Source organism: Vanessa tameamea, chromosome 6 (assembly GCF_037043105.1).
Source record: "Vanessa tameamea isolate UH-Manoa-2023 chromosome 6, ilVanTame1 primary haplotype, whole genome shotgun sequence".
NCBI classification, from domain to species: domain Eukaryota; kingdom Metazoa; phylum Arthropoda; class Insecta; order Lepidoptera; family Nymphalidae; genus Vanessa; species Vanessa tameamea.
Window position 1 is genome coordinate 8055635 of NC_087314.1, and position 18297 is coordinate 8073931.

The 18297-nt window shown below is 29.9% G+C and overlaps 3 protein-coding genes and 1 long non-coding RNA gene across 4 annotated transcripts; 3 read left to right on the forward strand and 1 right to left on the reverse strand.

Annotated features, from left to right (window-relative positions):
• Positions 1 to 1750: 1750 nt before the first annotated feature.
• LOC113393538 (succinyl-CoA:3-ketoacid coenzyme A transferase 1, mitochondrial) lies at positions 1751 to 7031 on the forward strand. Its single transcript, XM_026630485.2, has 9 exons — positions 1751 to 2032; positions 2184 to 2382; positions 2475 to 2593; positions 3014 to 3154; positions 3580 to 4000; positions 4313 to 4468; positions 4926 to 5047; positions 5558 to 5728; positions 6683 to 7031. Exons 1-9 carry the CDS (start codon positions 1955 to 1957, stop codon positions 6842 to 6844), a joined length of 1569 nt encoding a protein of 522 aa, XP_026486270.2. The 5' UTR covers positions 1751 to 1954; the 3' UTR covers positions 6845 to 7031.
• A 1025-nt stretch (positions 7032 to 8056) lies between these two features.
• On the forward strand, positions 8057 to 11015 carry LOC113393293 (RDS/peripherin-like protein xRDS35). Its single transcript, XM_026630103.2, has 6 exons — positions 8057 to 8176; positions 8653 to 8779; positions 9618 to 9831; positions 10117 to 10244; positions 10539 to 10692; positions 10827 to 11015. Exons 1-6 carry the CDS (start codon positions 8077 to 8079, stop codon positions 11013 to 11015), a joined length of 912 nt encoding a protein of 303 aa, XP_026485888.2. The 5' UTR covers positions 8057 to 8076.
• Positions 11016 to 11287: 272 nt separating this feature from the next.
• LOC113393540 (large ribosomal subunit protein bL20m) lies at positions 11288 to 12061 on the forward strand. Its single transcript, XM_064215209.1, has 2 exons — positions 11288 to 11424; positions 11520 to 12061. Exon 2 carries the CDS (start codon positions 11528 to 11530, stop codon positions 12002 to 12004), a length of 477 nt encoding a protein of 158 aa, XP_064071279.1. The 5' UTR covers positions 11288 to 11424; positions 11520 to 11527; the 3' UTR covers positions 12005 to 12061.
• Positions 12010 to 13544, reverse strand: LOC135193338 (uncharacterized). Its single transcript, XR_010309164.1, has 2 exons — positions 13335 to 13544; positions 12010 to 12199 (listed from the first exon to the last, which is right to left on the reverse strand). It is a non-coding gene; the product is annotated as an uncharacterized LOC135193338 (long non-coding RNA).
• Positions 13545 to 18297: the final 4753 nt, after the last annotated feature.

Here is an 18297-nt window from a genome sequence, read left to right on the forward strand (position 1 = left end):
CACTTAGCAGTAGATACAGGGTATTAAATCTAGGTGAATAAATCATTACAGGTGTAAACAACATTGAATTGATTATTAATATAAATGATAATTAATATAGATATATTAATTAAGTTATAATCATAATATAATAACATTACTATTGTATATCAATAAAATAAAATAATTATTAATAATACTGTCATTACTCTGCCTTTTGCATGTCGCGTCTTTAACGTCCATTCGCCTATGGAAACTGGAAAGTAATGTCGCATATCGATAGTCCACTATCGATAGACTATCGATAGTTAAGGTATTAGCGATAGTATCGATAGTCTATCGATAGTATCGATAGCAATACTATCGATAGTCTATCGATAGTATCGATAGCAATACTATCGATAGTATTGCCGCAATCAATACTATTGCTCACGGAGAGCTATCGATACTATCGATAGTATTGATCAAAACGATACTATCGATAATACTATCGATATCCTGAATAGTTTTCGAGGTCATCGATCGATAGTCAAACTATCGATAGTTCTGCAACGCTGCTGGAAAGGTAAGTTACCAGGGTTACCAGGGTTGGTTGTCTTTTACAAATAAATACCTAACAGCGATCAAAAAAGAGTTATAACCATTTATTTATATATATTATTAACTTAAAATAATATCAAAGTATCATTGCACAAGAGCAACTAGCTAACCTAACTTAAAAAAAAAAATATTTTTTTCTCACTAATGCAAGCTTCTAGCAATGTCTTATTTGCTTTAACTGCCCCATGCACTTCGCGACATGTCAGACTGAAATTACATCGGATACATAATTCAGCCTTCACCATGTCATTTACATACTAACACTAAGTAAGTATGCTGATTGCGTTAAATCTGACCATTAAATCGTTTATTAGGGAAACAAAATAATCAAAAACAAATACCGAACCGCCCTACTTCGGTATTTTTGTTATACCAAACATCGAACATGGTGCTAAAATACCGAACCCCTTGCAAGCGTGTAAGTTACTCAATATCGTAAATGAAAGAAATAAAATAAAGCGTAAATTAGTTTAATTAACATATAAATTATCTGTACGCTGTAAAAACTCGTGGGTATAGTTCTGTTTAGCCCATACTTCCGATTAATCTGAATTTTGGTATCAAGTATTGCGGCGCTTTGATAACGAATATGATCGGCAAAATACCTAAACTAAACGGTTATCAAATGATGACGTATTATGTTAGTGTAGCCAACTCACTTCTTTGCCCATCAATTTACGGATGTAAAAAATCATCATAAAATCTATATTATTAAAATAATCTATTCCATTTATTTCATAAAATGACAGCCAAATTGAATTGCTCTATTTTAAGTTTTATTCTAAGGACTTAAAGAATTTGTATCCAGATCTGTTATATAGTTTAAAAATATATTATAATATCTACCAAGTTCCAAGTACAGTACAGTAGAGTATGTAAATATTCAAATTTCAGATTATTGGACTAGTATTCAAGTCCAATAATACCTTATAATTACTTAATTTTAATTGAATACCTAGGTATATTTTAATTTACTTTACGAAAGTAATTGTAAGTATATTATACAATTTTCAAAAATGTATATATACTGTGAGTGTGATATATATCTACTTAATAGTTAATATTGCTTATAATATTACCTAATAAATATTTATGTATATTTACATATCGCATTGATTATTTAAAATAGTTGAAGTTGGGTTGCGACTTGTTTTTAATATTGATATTTTATAATTTATATCATTCACAGCGAGAGAATAGTGCCTAAAGCGTGTGTTTACTGTTGCCGTGAAATGTGATCTTAATATTGTTAATATCTTACCCGGTTGACCTTATCGTATTGTCGCACTTTGCGATTTTTTGTTTCAAGATTTTATCAGTCTTTATCACAGTTGGATTCACAAGTTTGTTAAAAGTAGAAGGGTGTAAATCTAAAATGGTTTTATTAACTTCTGGTAAACTTATTCTTTTAAAATGGAATTCATTTTCTCCTACAACAATTTCAATAGGAAAGGTAAGTTTAATTTTTATATTATACAATATTTAATTATATATTAATATACTTCATACCAATTAATAACATTATTAAATTTAAAATTATGTTAAAGTTATTTGAAAGAGTTTTGCTATTTTATAATTTCTAATCGAAAATATTATTGTTACAGATATTATCAAGTGCCACATATAGCACTGTAAATAAATCGAATAAAATATACAAAGATGTAAATGAAGCTGTGATGGATATAAAGGATGGATCGAAACTTCTAGTAGGGGGCTTTGGTTTATGTGGAATACCAGAAAATCTCATAATGGCTGTAAATAGGAAATCTATTTCTGGACTCACAGTTGTCTCAAATAATGCAGGTATGTACTACTATTTTGAGTATATTGTAGTTTTTGTATCACATCAATTTACCTATCAGTAAGTTAAAAGTTTTATTTTTTATATATTATAGGAGTAGAAGATTTTGGTTTGGGTATCTTACTCAAGAAAAAACAGATAAAAAGAATGATATCATCATATGTAGGAGAAAATGCTGAATTTGAAAGACAGTTTTTGAATGGGGAGCTAGAAGTAAGTTAAAATATTTTTAAATGTCAACTATTTAAATGTATATTATGTGATACTGACATTGTGTACCTAACAGAAAAACTTACATCAAATATGAAAGTTAGTGTGTTCTGTTTTAACTTTTATTTAAACTAATTATTATATTCAAGTTATCTATTATGCTTGTGACAAAAATCCTAAAATATTAAAATTATTAGGTAGCAGCTTTAGTTTAAATTATAAATACCAATATTAACTCAAAAAGTGGCACTTATTTTGAAATCACAGACAGACACTTCATTTTTATTGATTTGTACCAGTATTTGTTTGTGTGTAGATATGAAATAAATCTTTTATTCATATTTTTAGGTAATTATTTATATGTTGTGAATTTTTACCATACATTATTTTTGTATTTTTAACTATAAAAAAAAACCTATGTAGGTAGAGCTTACACCACAAGGAACCCTGGCTGAAAGAATAAGAGCTGGTGGTGCAGGAATACCTGCATTCTATACACCAACTGGATATGGAACATTAATTCATGAAGGTGGAGCACCAATTAAATATACTAAAAATGGAAAGGTATGTAGGAATTATTCATAGGACACAATATTATTATTTAATACATCCTTTAAAGATGTCAAGCATTGCATATTTTTCAAGTTACATGACATTAACATCAAAGCTTCCATTTTATTCAATCATAAAGATCTTCAAGGTATTTGTCATATTATCAATATTATACAAATGGTATTTTGTTGCGAAACATTAATATTGATTTTAAAAATTCCCTAGACCATGATTCATTGATAGGGGGTATATTTTTGTTGAAATACTAAAATAAATTTAAACTAGCACATAGTGTGGGCTCGAAATCTTAATTCTAAACATGTCCACGGCATTATTTATTATTCTTACAGTGGCAAAGTAATTTAGTGGAGATAATCACTTATCGTGTAGCAAAGTAAAAAATATAGGCCATAAGTTCTTCATTATTCTTTGTCCAGATAGACATAGCAAGTGCTCCTCGAAATGTACAACAATTTAATGGCCTTAACTACATCATGGAAGAGGCAATCACTGGTGACTTTGCATTAGTCAAAGCTTGGAAAGCTGATAGACACGGCAATCTGATATTCCGAAAGAGTGCACGAAATTTCAATCCAGCTATTTGCAAGGCTGCAAGAGTTACTATAGCTGAAGTAGAAGAGATAGTCGATGAAATTGACCCAGACGTTGTCCATGTACCATCAATATATGTCCAAAGGATAATTTTGGGTGACAAATTTGAAAAACGTATTGAAAGAAGAACAGTAACGAAACCAAAAGAACAGAAAGAGAAGAAATCTTCAGATCTCATGAGGGAAAGAATAATAAGAAGAGCTGCTTTGGAATTTAAAGATGGAATGCATGCTAATCTAGGAATTGGTAAGTTAACTAAATAAAAGTATTAAAATATTGGATTTAAAATATTTTCAGTGTTAAAATATACAGTATAGTTGACCACATATATTTACCATGTAATTACATATACTCACTGAGTATTAAATAAGAAAAGGGGAAGGATCGAGGGAACTAAAATTAAAAAGAGCCTATAACCATCTACGGACGATTCTGCGTCGATTAGTCATAGTCTTATACTGATACCTTCAGTAGTTTTAACGTGAATGACGCATTAAGAAAAAAATGTTTATATATTATAATTTTTTATTATCTATATATATTTTAAATCGTTTATAGGCATGCCGATGTTAGCCAGTAACTATATTCCGAAGAATGTTAAAGTTTTATTGCAATCGGAGAATGGAATTCTTGGTCTCGGACCTTTTCCCACTGAAGATCAAGTGGACCCTGACCTTATAAATGCTGGAAAAGAAACTGTTACAGTTCTCCCTGGTTGGTATTATGTTAATCATATTTGTTTTGGATCATGAATTAAAATAACATCAAATAAATAACTATCTGAACTTGCTATCTTAAGATAAGATAATTTGAGTTGATGTTTCTCATAACAACATGGTTGACAGCTATATAAAAATTAAGATTATGTTAAATTAAATAAACTTTTTATTCATTTTTATTTTACTAATGTACTTAAAATTGAATACTTAGTAATTCATATTATGAATTTAATATATGTACAGTTTTACCATTTATAGTGATAACAGCAAACAAACAACACAATTCAAATAATAATTCACTGTATACATTACTTTATCTGAGATAAATATATCTGTTTTGTAGTAGTTATGTAAATTCATATAGAATTAGAATAGTTGCTTATCAAGTACCGGTTTATCAAGTTATTGTAAGGTCTAGTAGTTTGAATAGCAAATGTATGTTTTTTTCGCAGGTGCTTCTTATTTCTCATCCGATGATAGTTTCGCTATGATCCGAGGGGGGCACATTGATTTAACGATTCTTGGTGCTATGCAAGTTTCTCAGTACGGAGATCTAGCGAATTGGATGATTCCAGTAAGTATATGAGGTAGAGGGCAGCTGCGTCAGCGGAGTATATATGTTTATAGCCATAGAGCCATCACAACATTCGAATAATTTCGTAAATTCTTAATAAATGTTTCGAATCTCAGATAGTAAATCCATGAAGATGATAGATAGATAGATGTTTAAATAGAATATTGTAATATCTACTTTGAATTTCACTTATTACTACTAACTTTGAATTACATGTCCACGAACATTGTATAGTAATATATTATGTTAATATAAATATTTAATTAAATTTGCAGACATTTATAATACAAATGGAGTTATAAATATAAATGATTTATTAAGAATGTCTGCCTTCTATTTTTATGCAATTGCTATATCTATAGCAAAGTTCTTACGTAATTTAAGCCTAAACGATTTTTAATAATATAATTATGTGCTGCTTTACATATGGGGCCAAATAACAAAACTAAACTGGAATTACATAATGTAATTTCCAATATATTATTATATAGTACATATGTATTATTTCAGGGTAAAATGGTTAAAGGTATGGGAGGTGCAATGGACCTAGTGTCGGCGCCAAGGACTAAAGTTGTTGTGACTATGGAGCATGCTGCTAAGAATGGTGCCCATAAAATTCTATCAGAGTGTAATCTACCTCTCACTGGCAAGAATTGTGTGGACATGATCATCACAGAAAAGGTAAACAAAGCGATCGGATAAGCTATTGGATATAATAACTCGTAAATATTGAAAGTTGTCATATATACATATATTTTAGTACAAAGCAATTATTTATATTGCTTATACGAAAAACAGATAGAAGAAAATGTTTGATCCGTGAATTTAGACCACAGACGATACTAGTTTATTTTAGTGTGTAACATTATCCCACGCTGTATGTTCTATTTGGTAGTATTCATTTCGCATTCGACGTAACTAGAAAACCGGAAGTAAAGATGAGCGCTCAATTAAATATTATGATGGATGATTTAATATTAATTTATTTGCTAAAATCTAAATTTAGATCTACTGTTAGCTTACCTCAATATGTCAGTAAATCAATTATTGTTTTATCACATAATATATTACTGGGGAGTTCAGAGTTATCTTGATAAGAAAGTTAATTTTGCTGTGTTCATTATATTAATATAACTACTAATTTGTAGTTTTTGTAGTATCTAACATATATAATTAGTGTTTTTTACAAATAATGTGAAAATGCGAGAAATTAATAGTAAAATAGAATTAAATTTTATAAATAAATGCTCCGTATAATATGATAGTTCATTTAAGTAATTAGTAATAATAATTACTTTCATTTAAATTAGTCCGGCCTAGAAGGGTATCACCCATTCACTAAATATTCAAATGAAAGGCAATACTAGTCAAATTACATTGCATATTACGATTGCATTAAATATTCTTCACCTCTTAATAGTACACACTTTAAAATTAAGTCTTGACATATCTAATTACATCACATACCTCCTCATGGAAATTTCTTAGAAAATTCTATAAATAGATAAATTGACTTAAATTTGGTCCCCGTGGAATCCTCACAATTACCTAAGCTCATTGACCGTCTAAATTAAATAAGGAAATTGAACGACCGGTATCTCTAATACCATATAATACTCGCATTTTTTTTTTCAGTGTGTATTCGAAGTGGACAAAGAAAAAGGTCTCATGCTGACTGAATTAGCTGAAGGTGTCAAAGTCGAAGATATACTCGTTAGCACAGGTTGTGAATTCAATGTCGCTCCAAATGTGAAAAAAATGGGTGACATTACACAAATTGAAGCTACAAACGAATAAATTGTTTATATGCAGAGCATAAATTATACACTGTTATCAAGGTCGTCAAAGTTAACAGATTTACTTATATGAAACAAATTGTAGACTAAGAATACTATATTTTTTTATGAAATATTAAATAACTATTTTAATGTTATTTTAACAATAATTATGTGTTCTTTATAATCTAAGGAATTTAGTTGTTATTTTTTAATCAACTTGTTAAGCGTACTTACATTTCTCATTAATGAAAAAATACTTTATATAAAAATATATATAATAAAACATGCTTTACACAAGTGGTTTCATTGACCAATACAATAAGTTCATTACTAAGAACATGTTTAATAAAATATTATTACGTGATTGTGATGATAAATATATAGTTAAAATGGAAAATGTAAAGACATTTAAGAGGACATTTAAGAGGCGAAGAACTGGTTAATAACTGAGAGGTGATGAAGGAGTTGCTAAATGGAAATAAATTTATTATTAAGCGTCAATAGCGCAATGATTTAAGTACCTGATTTCTTTGGCTATTGTCGTCCACACTCCTAACAAGCTTTAAGCTTAATTGGAGAGGTAAATAGAATTATTAGTAATTCATTATAATGGGGTATCGATACTGGTTTTTTTTAAAATAATTATTGTACAGTCTTAGCTTTTCTCAAAGCCGGGATGGCCCAGTGGTTAGAACGCGTGCATTACGGAACGATGGTTGCGTGTTCAAACTCAGACAAGCACCATTGAATTTTCATGTGCTGAATTTGTGTTTATAACTCATCTCGGTGGTGAAGGAAAACATCGTGAGGAAACCTGCATGTGCCTAATTTCAACGAAATTCTGCTACATGTGTATCCTCCAACCCGCATTTGAGCAGCGTGGTGGAATATGCTCCAAACCTTTAAACCTGCTATAAACTCCAAGCTTTCTCGTCCAAGTGAAAAGAGGCTTTAGCCAGTGCTGGATTGGGAAATTTACAGGCTGTTAATGTATGTATGTATTAGTTTCTCTGCCACAAACCCGTGTGTATTTTTTTAAATAAACTATCTATTGTTATAGAATAATGTTCACGAGCTTAAAACAAAATTCAACAGCTTATTAATTTATTTTGTACTCCGTTTAGTTTTCTCGAAGCTAATATAACTCATAAAATACTGGTCGATTTATGAAGTGATTATTTCGTACTTTTATTTTGATGAGTCAACATTAAAACGTCATTTGTGTTTGGTTATTAAAGACGAAAGATAAATATGAATCAACGTCTAAATAGTCCTATTGTGATCTGGATTTCACTTGTATTATGGCTTATATCAGTTTTAGCTATTTTGTGGTCATTAATATTATTTTTCTGTAAGTCTATTATTCCTATGATTGAGTAACCGACTTTTTAGTTCGCATTCAAATGCCAAAGTATGTCTGTGTCAGAAGTCTGATTGATTACCTCGTTAATGTAGTACTTAATAAGACTCCAAAGTGCTGGGTTAAAATCCAGGGTCGGTATAGTAGAGAGCTATAACTGTCTACTAGACTAATAGCGTTTTTTAAATAAAACTTGAGTAGCAGATCGAAATTTGGAATGGCAGTGCTTACACTCACGGGCCTAGAAACGTATACGAAGTTGTCGTTTCGACGCCGGATGCTCTCAGGTCGTATTAGATTTCCTTCCTATTGGATTATAAACGTTAAGGAACAGACGATGTAAAATCAACTGGGAAAGATCTTACTGTTCTTTCGCATTTGTAATATTATTATATTGGTAAGATTTATTTATCGAGCATGTTCACAATAGCAACGTCTCTTTCCTCTAATAAATTTTGTCTTTACAGATGTCGGTGATATTTTATTTTTTACTGGTACAGATATCGTGAACGCGGTCGTATTGCTGATCGCAATTATTATGCTGCCACCAAATTTTTATCAACTACATGCGATTGCACATGGAAATAAGATTGAGTTGTGTATTTGATTCGATATTAATTTTTCTATTTGTATATGCGCTTTGTTTATAGTTTAATGATATACAATCTTCCTAATGATAAAGTTGCAGGTTCTGTCCTCACTCAATAGCCTATAGAGTATAAACATGTCTGTATTTACCGTATGAGCCGAGATGGCCCAGTGGTTAGAACGCGTGCATCTTAACCGATGATTTCGGGTTCAAACCCAGGCAGGCACCACTGAATTTACATGTGCTTAATTTGTTTATAATTCATCTCGTGCTCGGCGGTGAAAGAAAACATCGTGAGGAAACCTGCATGTGTCTAATTTCAACGAAATTCTGCCACATGTGTATTCCACCAACCTGCATTGGAGCAGCGTGGTGGAATATGCTCCATACCTTCTCCTCAACGGGAGAGGAGGCCTTAGCCCAGCAGTGGGAAATTTACAGGCTGATTATGTTATGTTATGTATTTACCCTGCATTGTTTTTATCACATTAATCTTCTAAAAATCTCTTTATAACTAAGTTAAACACAAGTCAATTTTTCAATAGATAAATTGTATAATTTTAAATTTTATTTGAATACATCTTGCCATTATTCACGTTCCTAACTTAATTTGTTTCCGTCGGAGTCATCCTTCAATATAATATACTTGTATAAAATGGAATGACGCACAGCTTCACATCATTTGGAATGTAGTTAAAGGACGAAACTGCAAAAGCGACTACCGCCACCAAGCTGCATTGAAGTAACAAGATCATCATTACCCGCCACCCAACTCAAAACAACACATACAATGAGCAATCAGTCTATTTCAGGAATCAATCATATTCATTTTATTGTTTGCAGATACAAAGCAAACGTTTTTTGCTGTCGACTATGGACCTGTATTGCTTGGGTAATTATACTAAATATTGTTGGTATAATTGTATGCATCCAAAGAATTTTTTCATGCCAAGAGGTTACGTCGAGTTATTTAACTAACAGTATAAGGCAATACAGGACAGTCCCTAAACATAGACAGTTTATTGACAAACTGCAATGGTCTCTAGGATGTTGCGGAGTAAGAGGAATAATTCCTTAATTTAAACTATAATTTATTAAAGATTTTTATTAGTTCGATTAAGTATAGGAATACTCTCACCAAGTACATTCTGTTGCGAAATATTAAAAAAAAATATAATATAGTTTTAAAGTTGCTTTTAAAACTATAAATTAGTATACAATAATATGCCTAAATATTTCGTTTTTCTATTCAATTTAACGGGCATTTTTCATTACATAACGAACCATCAAATGAATATGAAAAATGATTACCTAAATTGTATTAATAAATAGAAGATTTTAGTTGAAATCGTATAAAGATTGGTTTAGTCAAGACTGGCATGATAAAATACGTGACTATGAATGGATAAGTACAAATGATAGGAATACAAACACAATAAAAAGTGTAGAAACAGACAGTGTTCCATTTAGGTAAGTATTATTTTTATAAATATGAAGTATTATTATTATAACGACAATCAAAAATATACGTAATACCAAATTTTAACTTAATCGGATAGAATCTTAATGGGTTATTTTAAACCTAATTATTTTTTTTTTTCAAATGCAGAACTTATTTCCATTTTAATTTTTTCTTGCTTAAATTAATAGATATGTAAGTTTTGTATACATTGAAAACGTAATTCATCAATCATTCATATAATATTTATGTTAATTGATTGATTTCTTCTTGAGCTTAATTAGTAACGACTTTATTTTTGTTAGTTGCTGCAAAAGTGGATCTTGTGTCTCTAGTTATTTGAAAGAATTGGGCAATCACTCGATAAATACAAGGGGTTGCTCTAATATAGTACATAACTGTATAATTGTGTCCATCATTATGCACCTTGTTATGTTTATCACTGTTATATTGTTGGAGGTATGTCTTATTTGATTTTAAAATTAAAAGTTTTATTACATTACATTGATCTTTTAAAAAAAACAATTCAATTAAATTGTTTTTTCGCTAAAATGTAAAAAACCCATATTTATTATTTAGTGTGTTTTTTTAAGATTTTGTTACTTAAGCACATCATGCACAAAGAGGATGAAGTAAGCGGTTTCAAAAAAATTACCAATAAGTTCAACATAAGCCACATAATGTCTGTTAACGATAATTTTGAAGTGTCGAGTGATTCTTACATTTTAAACGAGGAAGACAGTGAAATTGACTCATCTAATGCTTACTGTGATGAAAAATGAATTAGTTTATAGTATTTGTTCGTATTGTGTTTTGTACCAGTGATTTATATAGTCAGAAATTTAATATTAAATAACTTACATGATTTATTGTTTTTTTTAATGTGGTTTTTTGTTGCTTTAATGGGACTGTATAATATTATTGCAAATTAATAGTTTAAACTTAAGCAAATTTTATTTAAACTTATGATTAGTGTTGAAATTAAAGGTTAAGAAAATGAAATCCTGTCATTGGTTGCAGCAGCTGGCAATGGTAAGGAACTTTGTCAATATCACTTGTGTTTATTTTACTAATCTGTTAAAGATATTATATTAATGTCAAATGTCAATGTTTAAAACTTAGGTTATGTTGTTAAATTATTAAAGATTCTATTCTTTATAAAAATTGGAAGATTGCAATAACAGAAGCAAGGTAAAAAATCTTCTGATTGAAATCAGTAAAGACTATTATTAGTAAATAAGTGTTTTTGAAATTGATAATAAAGTATTCTACTTTATATCTTTCAGATATAAAAATGGTATTTTTAACCGTTGCTAATTGGATTCGGGCTCGGGGTCCTGATGAATTCTGGAGGAAAAGAAGAATATTTAGATTGGCAGCTCACTACACTGGACGTCGTAGAAATTGTTATTCTGTTGCAGTCCGAAATGTTCATCGTGCTTTAGCCTATGCGACCAAAGCTCGTAAATTAAAGAAGGAGGATATGAAAGTTCTCTGGGACACACGTATAACAGCAGCATGTGAACAACACAATATAACAGCCTTTTCTTTAAGAGAAGGATTAGGCCGGGCTGATATAATGTTAGATCGTAAATCACTATCTGATTTAGCGGCATGGGAACCAAAAACATTTCACTGTCTAGCTGCGGTTGCCAAAGAAAAACTAAATTTGGATAATTTTATTGATGGAACTGATAAGAAAGAGCCTACAGGAATCAATTTAAACCTCAAGGATGTAATGTTAGAGGCTTGGCTTAAAGAAAAGAAATAGTAATTAGTATTAATTAAATTTAATCTATTATATAATAAATAGTGTCATAGTCAACAATATAGTTTTTATTAGTTCCCTATTCCCTTTTTAAGTTGTTTAGTTAACTCATTTTGCTTCTCTAATATATAAAGGTTTTCTATTTTTCTTCTCTGTTGTCTTTCAGTATCTCGGATAACACCCTCATGCATTTTTTCCCTGTAAAAAATATTTGAAATAAGCTTTTGTTATATGGGATAAACTTTAAAACTTATTAATTTATTTTATGGTTAAGTGGCAAGATTGATGTTGAAATTTTAGGGTTATGATAACAGTCCAGTCTTGTGGGGTCAGGGTAAATTTCAATCAAGTCTATACCACCATTGTCGCTTTTCACAATCACCAATCAAACTCAAAGGCTTGTTTTAGTGTGGACTAGTAGATGTGGTCAATGTCTCTTATGAACTACCTTCCTGTTTTATAGGTATGGGAAAAACATTTTTTTTGTAGATTCAGGGCATGCGTTTGATTTTAAAAGATGCTATACACACCTAAAATCATTCGTATTATTTTTTTTTTTAATCACTTTCTTATTCTGATATAATACTTTCTATATCAATATCACCTATTTAATAATTTAATTAACTTATACTTGATTAATTTATACATACAATATATTGATAATGACTGATTTTGAAGAAATAGAATTGAATTCATTAATCACTGTATTTACTTAATAAAGCAAGCTCAAGTAAGAAATTTGAACATTGAATGAAAATTGTTGCTTATTTATTTTCTATATATTGTCAATCAGTATATATACATGAAGAAAAATTACAATATCTTTCTCAAGGCCCTGAAGACATAAGTAGAAAATCTGAGACAATATAATTCTTCATTCAAACTCCTTTCAGTCTGCACAACTAATATATCAAAGACATGAAATATGTCAATAACTCATTTGGAATTACCAAGTATTTAATAATTTATATAGACTGAATATATTAAGTTTTATAGTAAAAATATTAATTTCCTTGAACTGAAATTAAATTGCTTATTGATAAATTATCATTTCTATAATATGATATTTTTACATAGCTATTCCTAATTCAGTAATATTGTTTAAATGTTGATTGTCATTCTTCGAGTATTTTTTGAATATTAATGAAGACTATGAAAACTAGAGCAAAACGTGTTTGAAATTATTATATAATAAATATTTACAATAAATATTCAGTAATTTTTTTTTAGTATCTATTATTGACTTAAATAAAAATAACGTGGGGAAGATACAGTAGGAATTATTATATTATGTATAAAATACCATAATTTAAAGGTATTCTCAAATAAATACCTGTCTGCCTGCTGTTTTATATGGACATAACTAACTATTGCAACAGTTACAGCGCAAGATAAACCCAAAACTAATTTAGAAGTTATCGAAGACATTATTACTTTTACCAAATTAGAAACGTATCGATTAATTTTATTAATAAATATCGATACACATTTTGCCTTATTTTATTGTGGGATTATTGACATTCCTTTTCGTGTTATGATATTTTTAAATGACACTTGTCAAAATCAATGCACTGAGCACAGACTATCTAGGCCGTAGATATGAAAATGACAGTAAATATATACAGAAGGTAGTAAATACACCAAATAAGGAGACAATTTTGTTTGTTTGTTATTTTGAGTTATATTTGTCAAGATACTAGTTATTAGAAATACGTAAAAAATGTGAACAGGTAAGCATTACACAGAGTAAGATGATAATAGGTTAAGGCGTAGGTACGTAAAAAGGATGTCTGAAAGATATTCTTCGATATTATGTATGTCCCCTAATATATATATTACACAATAGTTATTGTGACCCGAACACTCACTCTGTTTGACTAAACTAAACTGCAGACTGTTCACATGACATTAGTGTGGTTTTGAAATTAATTTAGTGCAGGTGTCCTATGCAGCGGTGCTAATATTTCGAATATCTGAATCCAAGTGCGTCCAAGAGGACGGAGGATGGTTAAGTAACCATTTATAAAAACATTTCTGTTAAGATATATATTAATTATTCTATTTTTACAAATAATATCTACTGTTTATAACACATACTCAATGGAACAAACCTTTGTTAAAACATTGTTGAATAAAAAAATTGTTACTGCCCTCTAAAAATAATGTTACTGTTAAAATATATAAATATTATTGTAGCTTATTATTTAGTAGTATTTACTTAGTATACAATAGCGTTAACCGATATTAAAAACAAACCTTTTTTTTCTTTGCTTTTAATTTAGAAAATGTAAATATAATTTGATATTAATATCAATTATACGTTGGTCTAGTGATTAAATATGAGGCCACAGATCCCGAAGTCTCAAGTTCAAATCCCGGATCGGGCCATTAAAAAATATTGGGTTATAAAAAAAAGTCAGTAATAGTCCGGAGTCTAACATTTGGAAGTGGGTACGCTTCCGTCTCCTGAAAAGGAGACGGAAGCGTACCCACACGTTCACACCAAAACGATGTGTGGGATGGAGTTAAATAATTCATATCATCAGGATCTTCCGATATAGGACATAATGACTTCTATTTGGGTTAAAAGCGTATACATTTCTTCATATGTTAATTTCTGTTCGCCGATTACACGTCTAAAATGATGTTTTTTTACTGCTGATTCCTACAAACCTCCTGCTGAAGGCCATGACGGGGCATTGAAATGCCACTTTATTTCCATTTCACATATTTCCGCCATAAATTTCTCATTAAATATTTTCAGTAATTCTTGCTATTCTTGACGCAATATTCTGTCAGCACCGACAAAGTTTTTACCATTATCGCTGTACATATGCGACGGAGTTCCTCTACGAGCCGAGAATCGTATCAGAGCTGCTAAAAATTTGAAATCCTTGATGTTTTTATACAAAATTTAGAAAAAGTAATTCTAAAACAAAAAATACATTAATAATTGGTGACTAATATACCATCTATACAATCGGTTGTTAGTCAAGATTAAAAAAAAATTAAATGTACATAATACTAATTCATCAACCAGTGCTTTGATCAAGGATTTTATGGATTTAACCGGTCTCTCTCAAATAAACAATGTTAATAATATTTACGGAAAAGCTTTAGACTTAGTTTTTACTAACATTTCAAGGATAACTGTCCAAGACAGTAACACAAGGTTGTACTATAGATAAATATCATCCGCCACTGGAAATTATTTTTGAAGTAAACAATACATCAGAAAATCTATTTATACCTAAGGACATAGTTAAATTTATTTATATTAATGCCGATTACGAAGTAATAAACAAAAAAATTTAATTAAACTGGATCGAGTTATTTAATACATGTAAAGACGTGGATGAAATGGTCAAAATTTTGTATATAGAGTTGCGAAAAGTTATAGAAAATCATGTACCAAAAAATACTATTAAACACAAAATAAATTACCCAGTATGGTATTCGCGCCAGCTCAAAAAAAGGTTAAAGGAAAAAAACAAGTATAGGATATTATTTAAGAAATATGGTAACCCGTTAGATGAATATGAATTTAAAATACTCAGGGATAGGTGTAGGGACCTCATTAATATAGATTACATGAAATATATTGAAAAAGTAGAAGACAATATTAAAATAAATGCAAAGTTCTTTTTCTGGTATTTAAAGAAACTTCGTAAAGACAAATGTTCCTGCTTTAATGACAATAGATGATTGTAGTCTTACTGACGGAAAGGACATTTGCGATCATTTCGCTAAGTATTTTTCAAGTGTACATAAGGTTTCTGATTTAACACCCGTCAACACTTCGCTTTCTATGTGTAACGTAAATCATTGCAATTATGAGATTTGTGACGTAATTATAACTGAGAAACAAGTACTAACTAAATTAAAGTCTCTAAACATTGATAAAGGAGCAGGCCCTGATAATATACCGCCAACATTCGTTAAACAGTGTTCTACTCTGGTGAAACCACTTTCTCTAATTTATAGTAAATCATTAAGTATCGGAAAGTATCCATGTCTTTGGAAGAAAGCTAGAGTAGTTCCTATATTTAAAAGTGGTGACAGAAAAGATATAAAAAACTACAGACCGATTTCAATTTCATCTGTGCTTTCGAAGATTTTCGAAAACTTAATTGCTCCCATTCTCACGTGGCAAGTAAAAACACAAATATCAGAAAATCAGCATGGTTTCATAAAAAATAGGTCTACAATGTCAAACTTGAAAGTTTTTGTTGATGATATTTCGAAGTCGTTGGATAATAATACCCAGGTGGACTGTATTTATACTGATTTAGCTAAAGCGTTTGACCTCGTTGATCACAATCTTCTAAAAAGAAAACTTCGTAATTATGGGTTTAATGGGAACTTTCTTAAACTTTTAGATACCTATTTGCAACATAGAGAAATGAATGTGGTTTTAGGACGATTTGAGTCAAAAACATTCGGAGCAACATCTGGAATTCCACAGGGCTCCTGTCTGGGCCCAATATTATTTGGTATTTTTATTAATGATGCTATTAGTCGTTTTAAATACAGTAAATTTGGTTTTTATGACGATGAATTAAAAATTTATAAGAATATAAATACAATTCAGGATACTAAATGTTTACAAAGAGATATAAATACGTTTGCAAAATGGTGTACTAAAAATGATATGAAAATAAATGAAATTATATGTTACAGTATTACGTTTAGCAGAAAAACCTCGAATGTAAATTATGATTATAGCACAAATGATTGTATTTAAAAAAAATATACCACATAAAAGATTTAGGGATAACAGTTTATTCAAAATTGAGTTTTATTCCGTATATTGACGAAATTATAAGTATGTCTTTAATTACACTAGGGTTTATCAAAAGAACCATTTTAAGAAATCAAACTCTATGGTTATTTTGTTTAACTCATTTATAAGAAGTAAGTTAGAATACTGCTCAGTTGCATGGAATCTGTTTTATCAAACTCATAAAGACAGATTGGAAAGAGTACAGAAAAAGTTTCTAAAGTTTTTATGTTATAAAGACAATAATAAGAATTATTTGAAAGATTACTCTAAATTGTTAAAATATTACCAAATGAGTACACTTACTAGTCGCAGAGATATGATGGATTTGTGTTTTCTACATAAAATAATATCAGGGAATATCAAACTGCCCCGATCTTTTGACTCAAATTAAATTAGTTATTCCGAGACAAAATGCAAGGCTTATCAATATACCGACTTTCAAATGTCGGTTTTCAAAAACAAATTTAGGCTTAACAGCCCCTTTAAATAAGGCTGTGAAAACTTATAACAATATTTACAAAGAGGCGGATTGAGATCTTTTTAGTGATAACATTAAAACCACAAAATTAAAATTAAAAAATACTATGACAATTTATATTACTACATAAATCGATAAACACCACCACGAATTGTCCATACTACCTTCGCATCGAATGTTTTGGTTTATATTTAGGTTTGGATTCTTTTTTCCGCATACCTAGTTCAAATTTATTTATTGTATTTTTTATATTTTTTTAAAAAAACGATCTATTTCTTAGTATAGTTACATTAATATAAATAATTTTACTTTAATGCATAGCCGTGTTAATGTTTTAGAAAAAAAAAATGTTAATTTGGAGTGACAAATGGAATTGTGCATGATGAGTTAGCCTATAATTGTGATGTATAGTATCAGCAAATGCAACAATTTTTAAAAAAAATGTCATCTTTTATAAGATAGTTATATATTAATATTATACATTGTGTTGGCTTCCTATTTAATAAATAAATAAAAGGACATGATGGCGTTGCGCTTAGGCCTGAACTCTTTCCGATTGTGTCAAATTTGGCGGGCCATCGGACTTTGTCATTGAGGGATTAGAGACTACGTCTTTGCATACGTATTTGTGCACTATAATGTGTCCTGTGTAGTAGGCTAGTCATCTTGAGATCGGTTAGGACGACATCACATAATCGTGGAATTCTTTCTGCGAAAATATGACAGATATGGTTGGTGGTAAAGTTTTCTTTAACACCGTCTGGGTATGTACCACCCACTCATAAGGTATTCTATCGCCAAGCAGCGTAATTAGTATTGTTGTTTCGGTTTGAATCGTTAATGATGTAGTTTGACTACAGTCACAAATATATAACATCTTAGCTCCCAAGGTTAACGTCTGTCGTTAATGGGGCGGTGACCACTTACCATCAGATGGCCATTTGCCCGTCTACCTACCTATATCATAAAAAAAAAGATTTAGTATGGGCAAAATAAATGATGAAGAAGAGAGAGTTGTAGTAAAACAATACGAGT

Coding starts and splice junctions, on each gene's coding strand:
- LOC113393293 (XM_026630103.2), top strand. CDS start 8,077: ATGAATCAACGTCTAAATAGTCCTATTGTGATCTGGATTTCACTTGTA. Junction 8,780..9,617: donor GCACATGGAAATAAGATTGA/GTTGTGTATTTG, acceptor TATTGTTTGCAG/ATACAAAGCAAACGTTTTTT. Junction 10,693..10,826: donor TCACTGTTATATTGTTGGAG/GTATGTCTTATT, acceptor TGTTTTTTTAAG/ATTTTGTTACTTAAGCACAT.
- LOC113393540 (XM_064215209.1), top strand. CDS start 11,528: ATGGTATTTTTAACCGTTGCTAATTGGATTCGGGCTCGGGGTCCTGAT.
- LOC113393538 (XM_026630485.2), top strand. CDS start 1,955: ATGGTTTTATTAACTTCTGGTAAACTTATTCTTTTAAAATGGAATTCA. Junction 3,155..3,579: donor AATATACTAAAAATGGAAAG/GTATGTAGGAAT, acceptor TTCTTTGTCCAG/ATAGACATAGCAAGTGCTCC. Junction 4,469..4,925: donor AACTGTTACAGTTCTCCCTG/GTTGGTATTATG, acceptor TTTTTTTCGCAG/GTGCTTCTTATTTCTCATCC.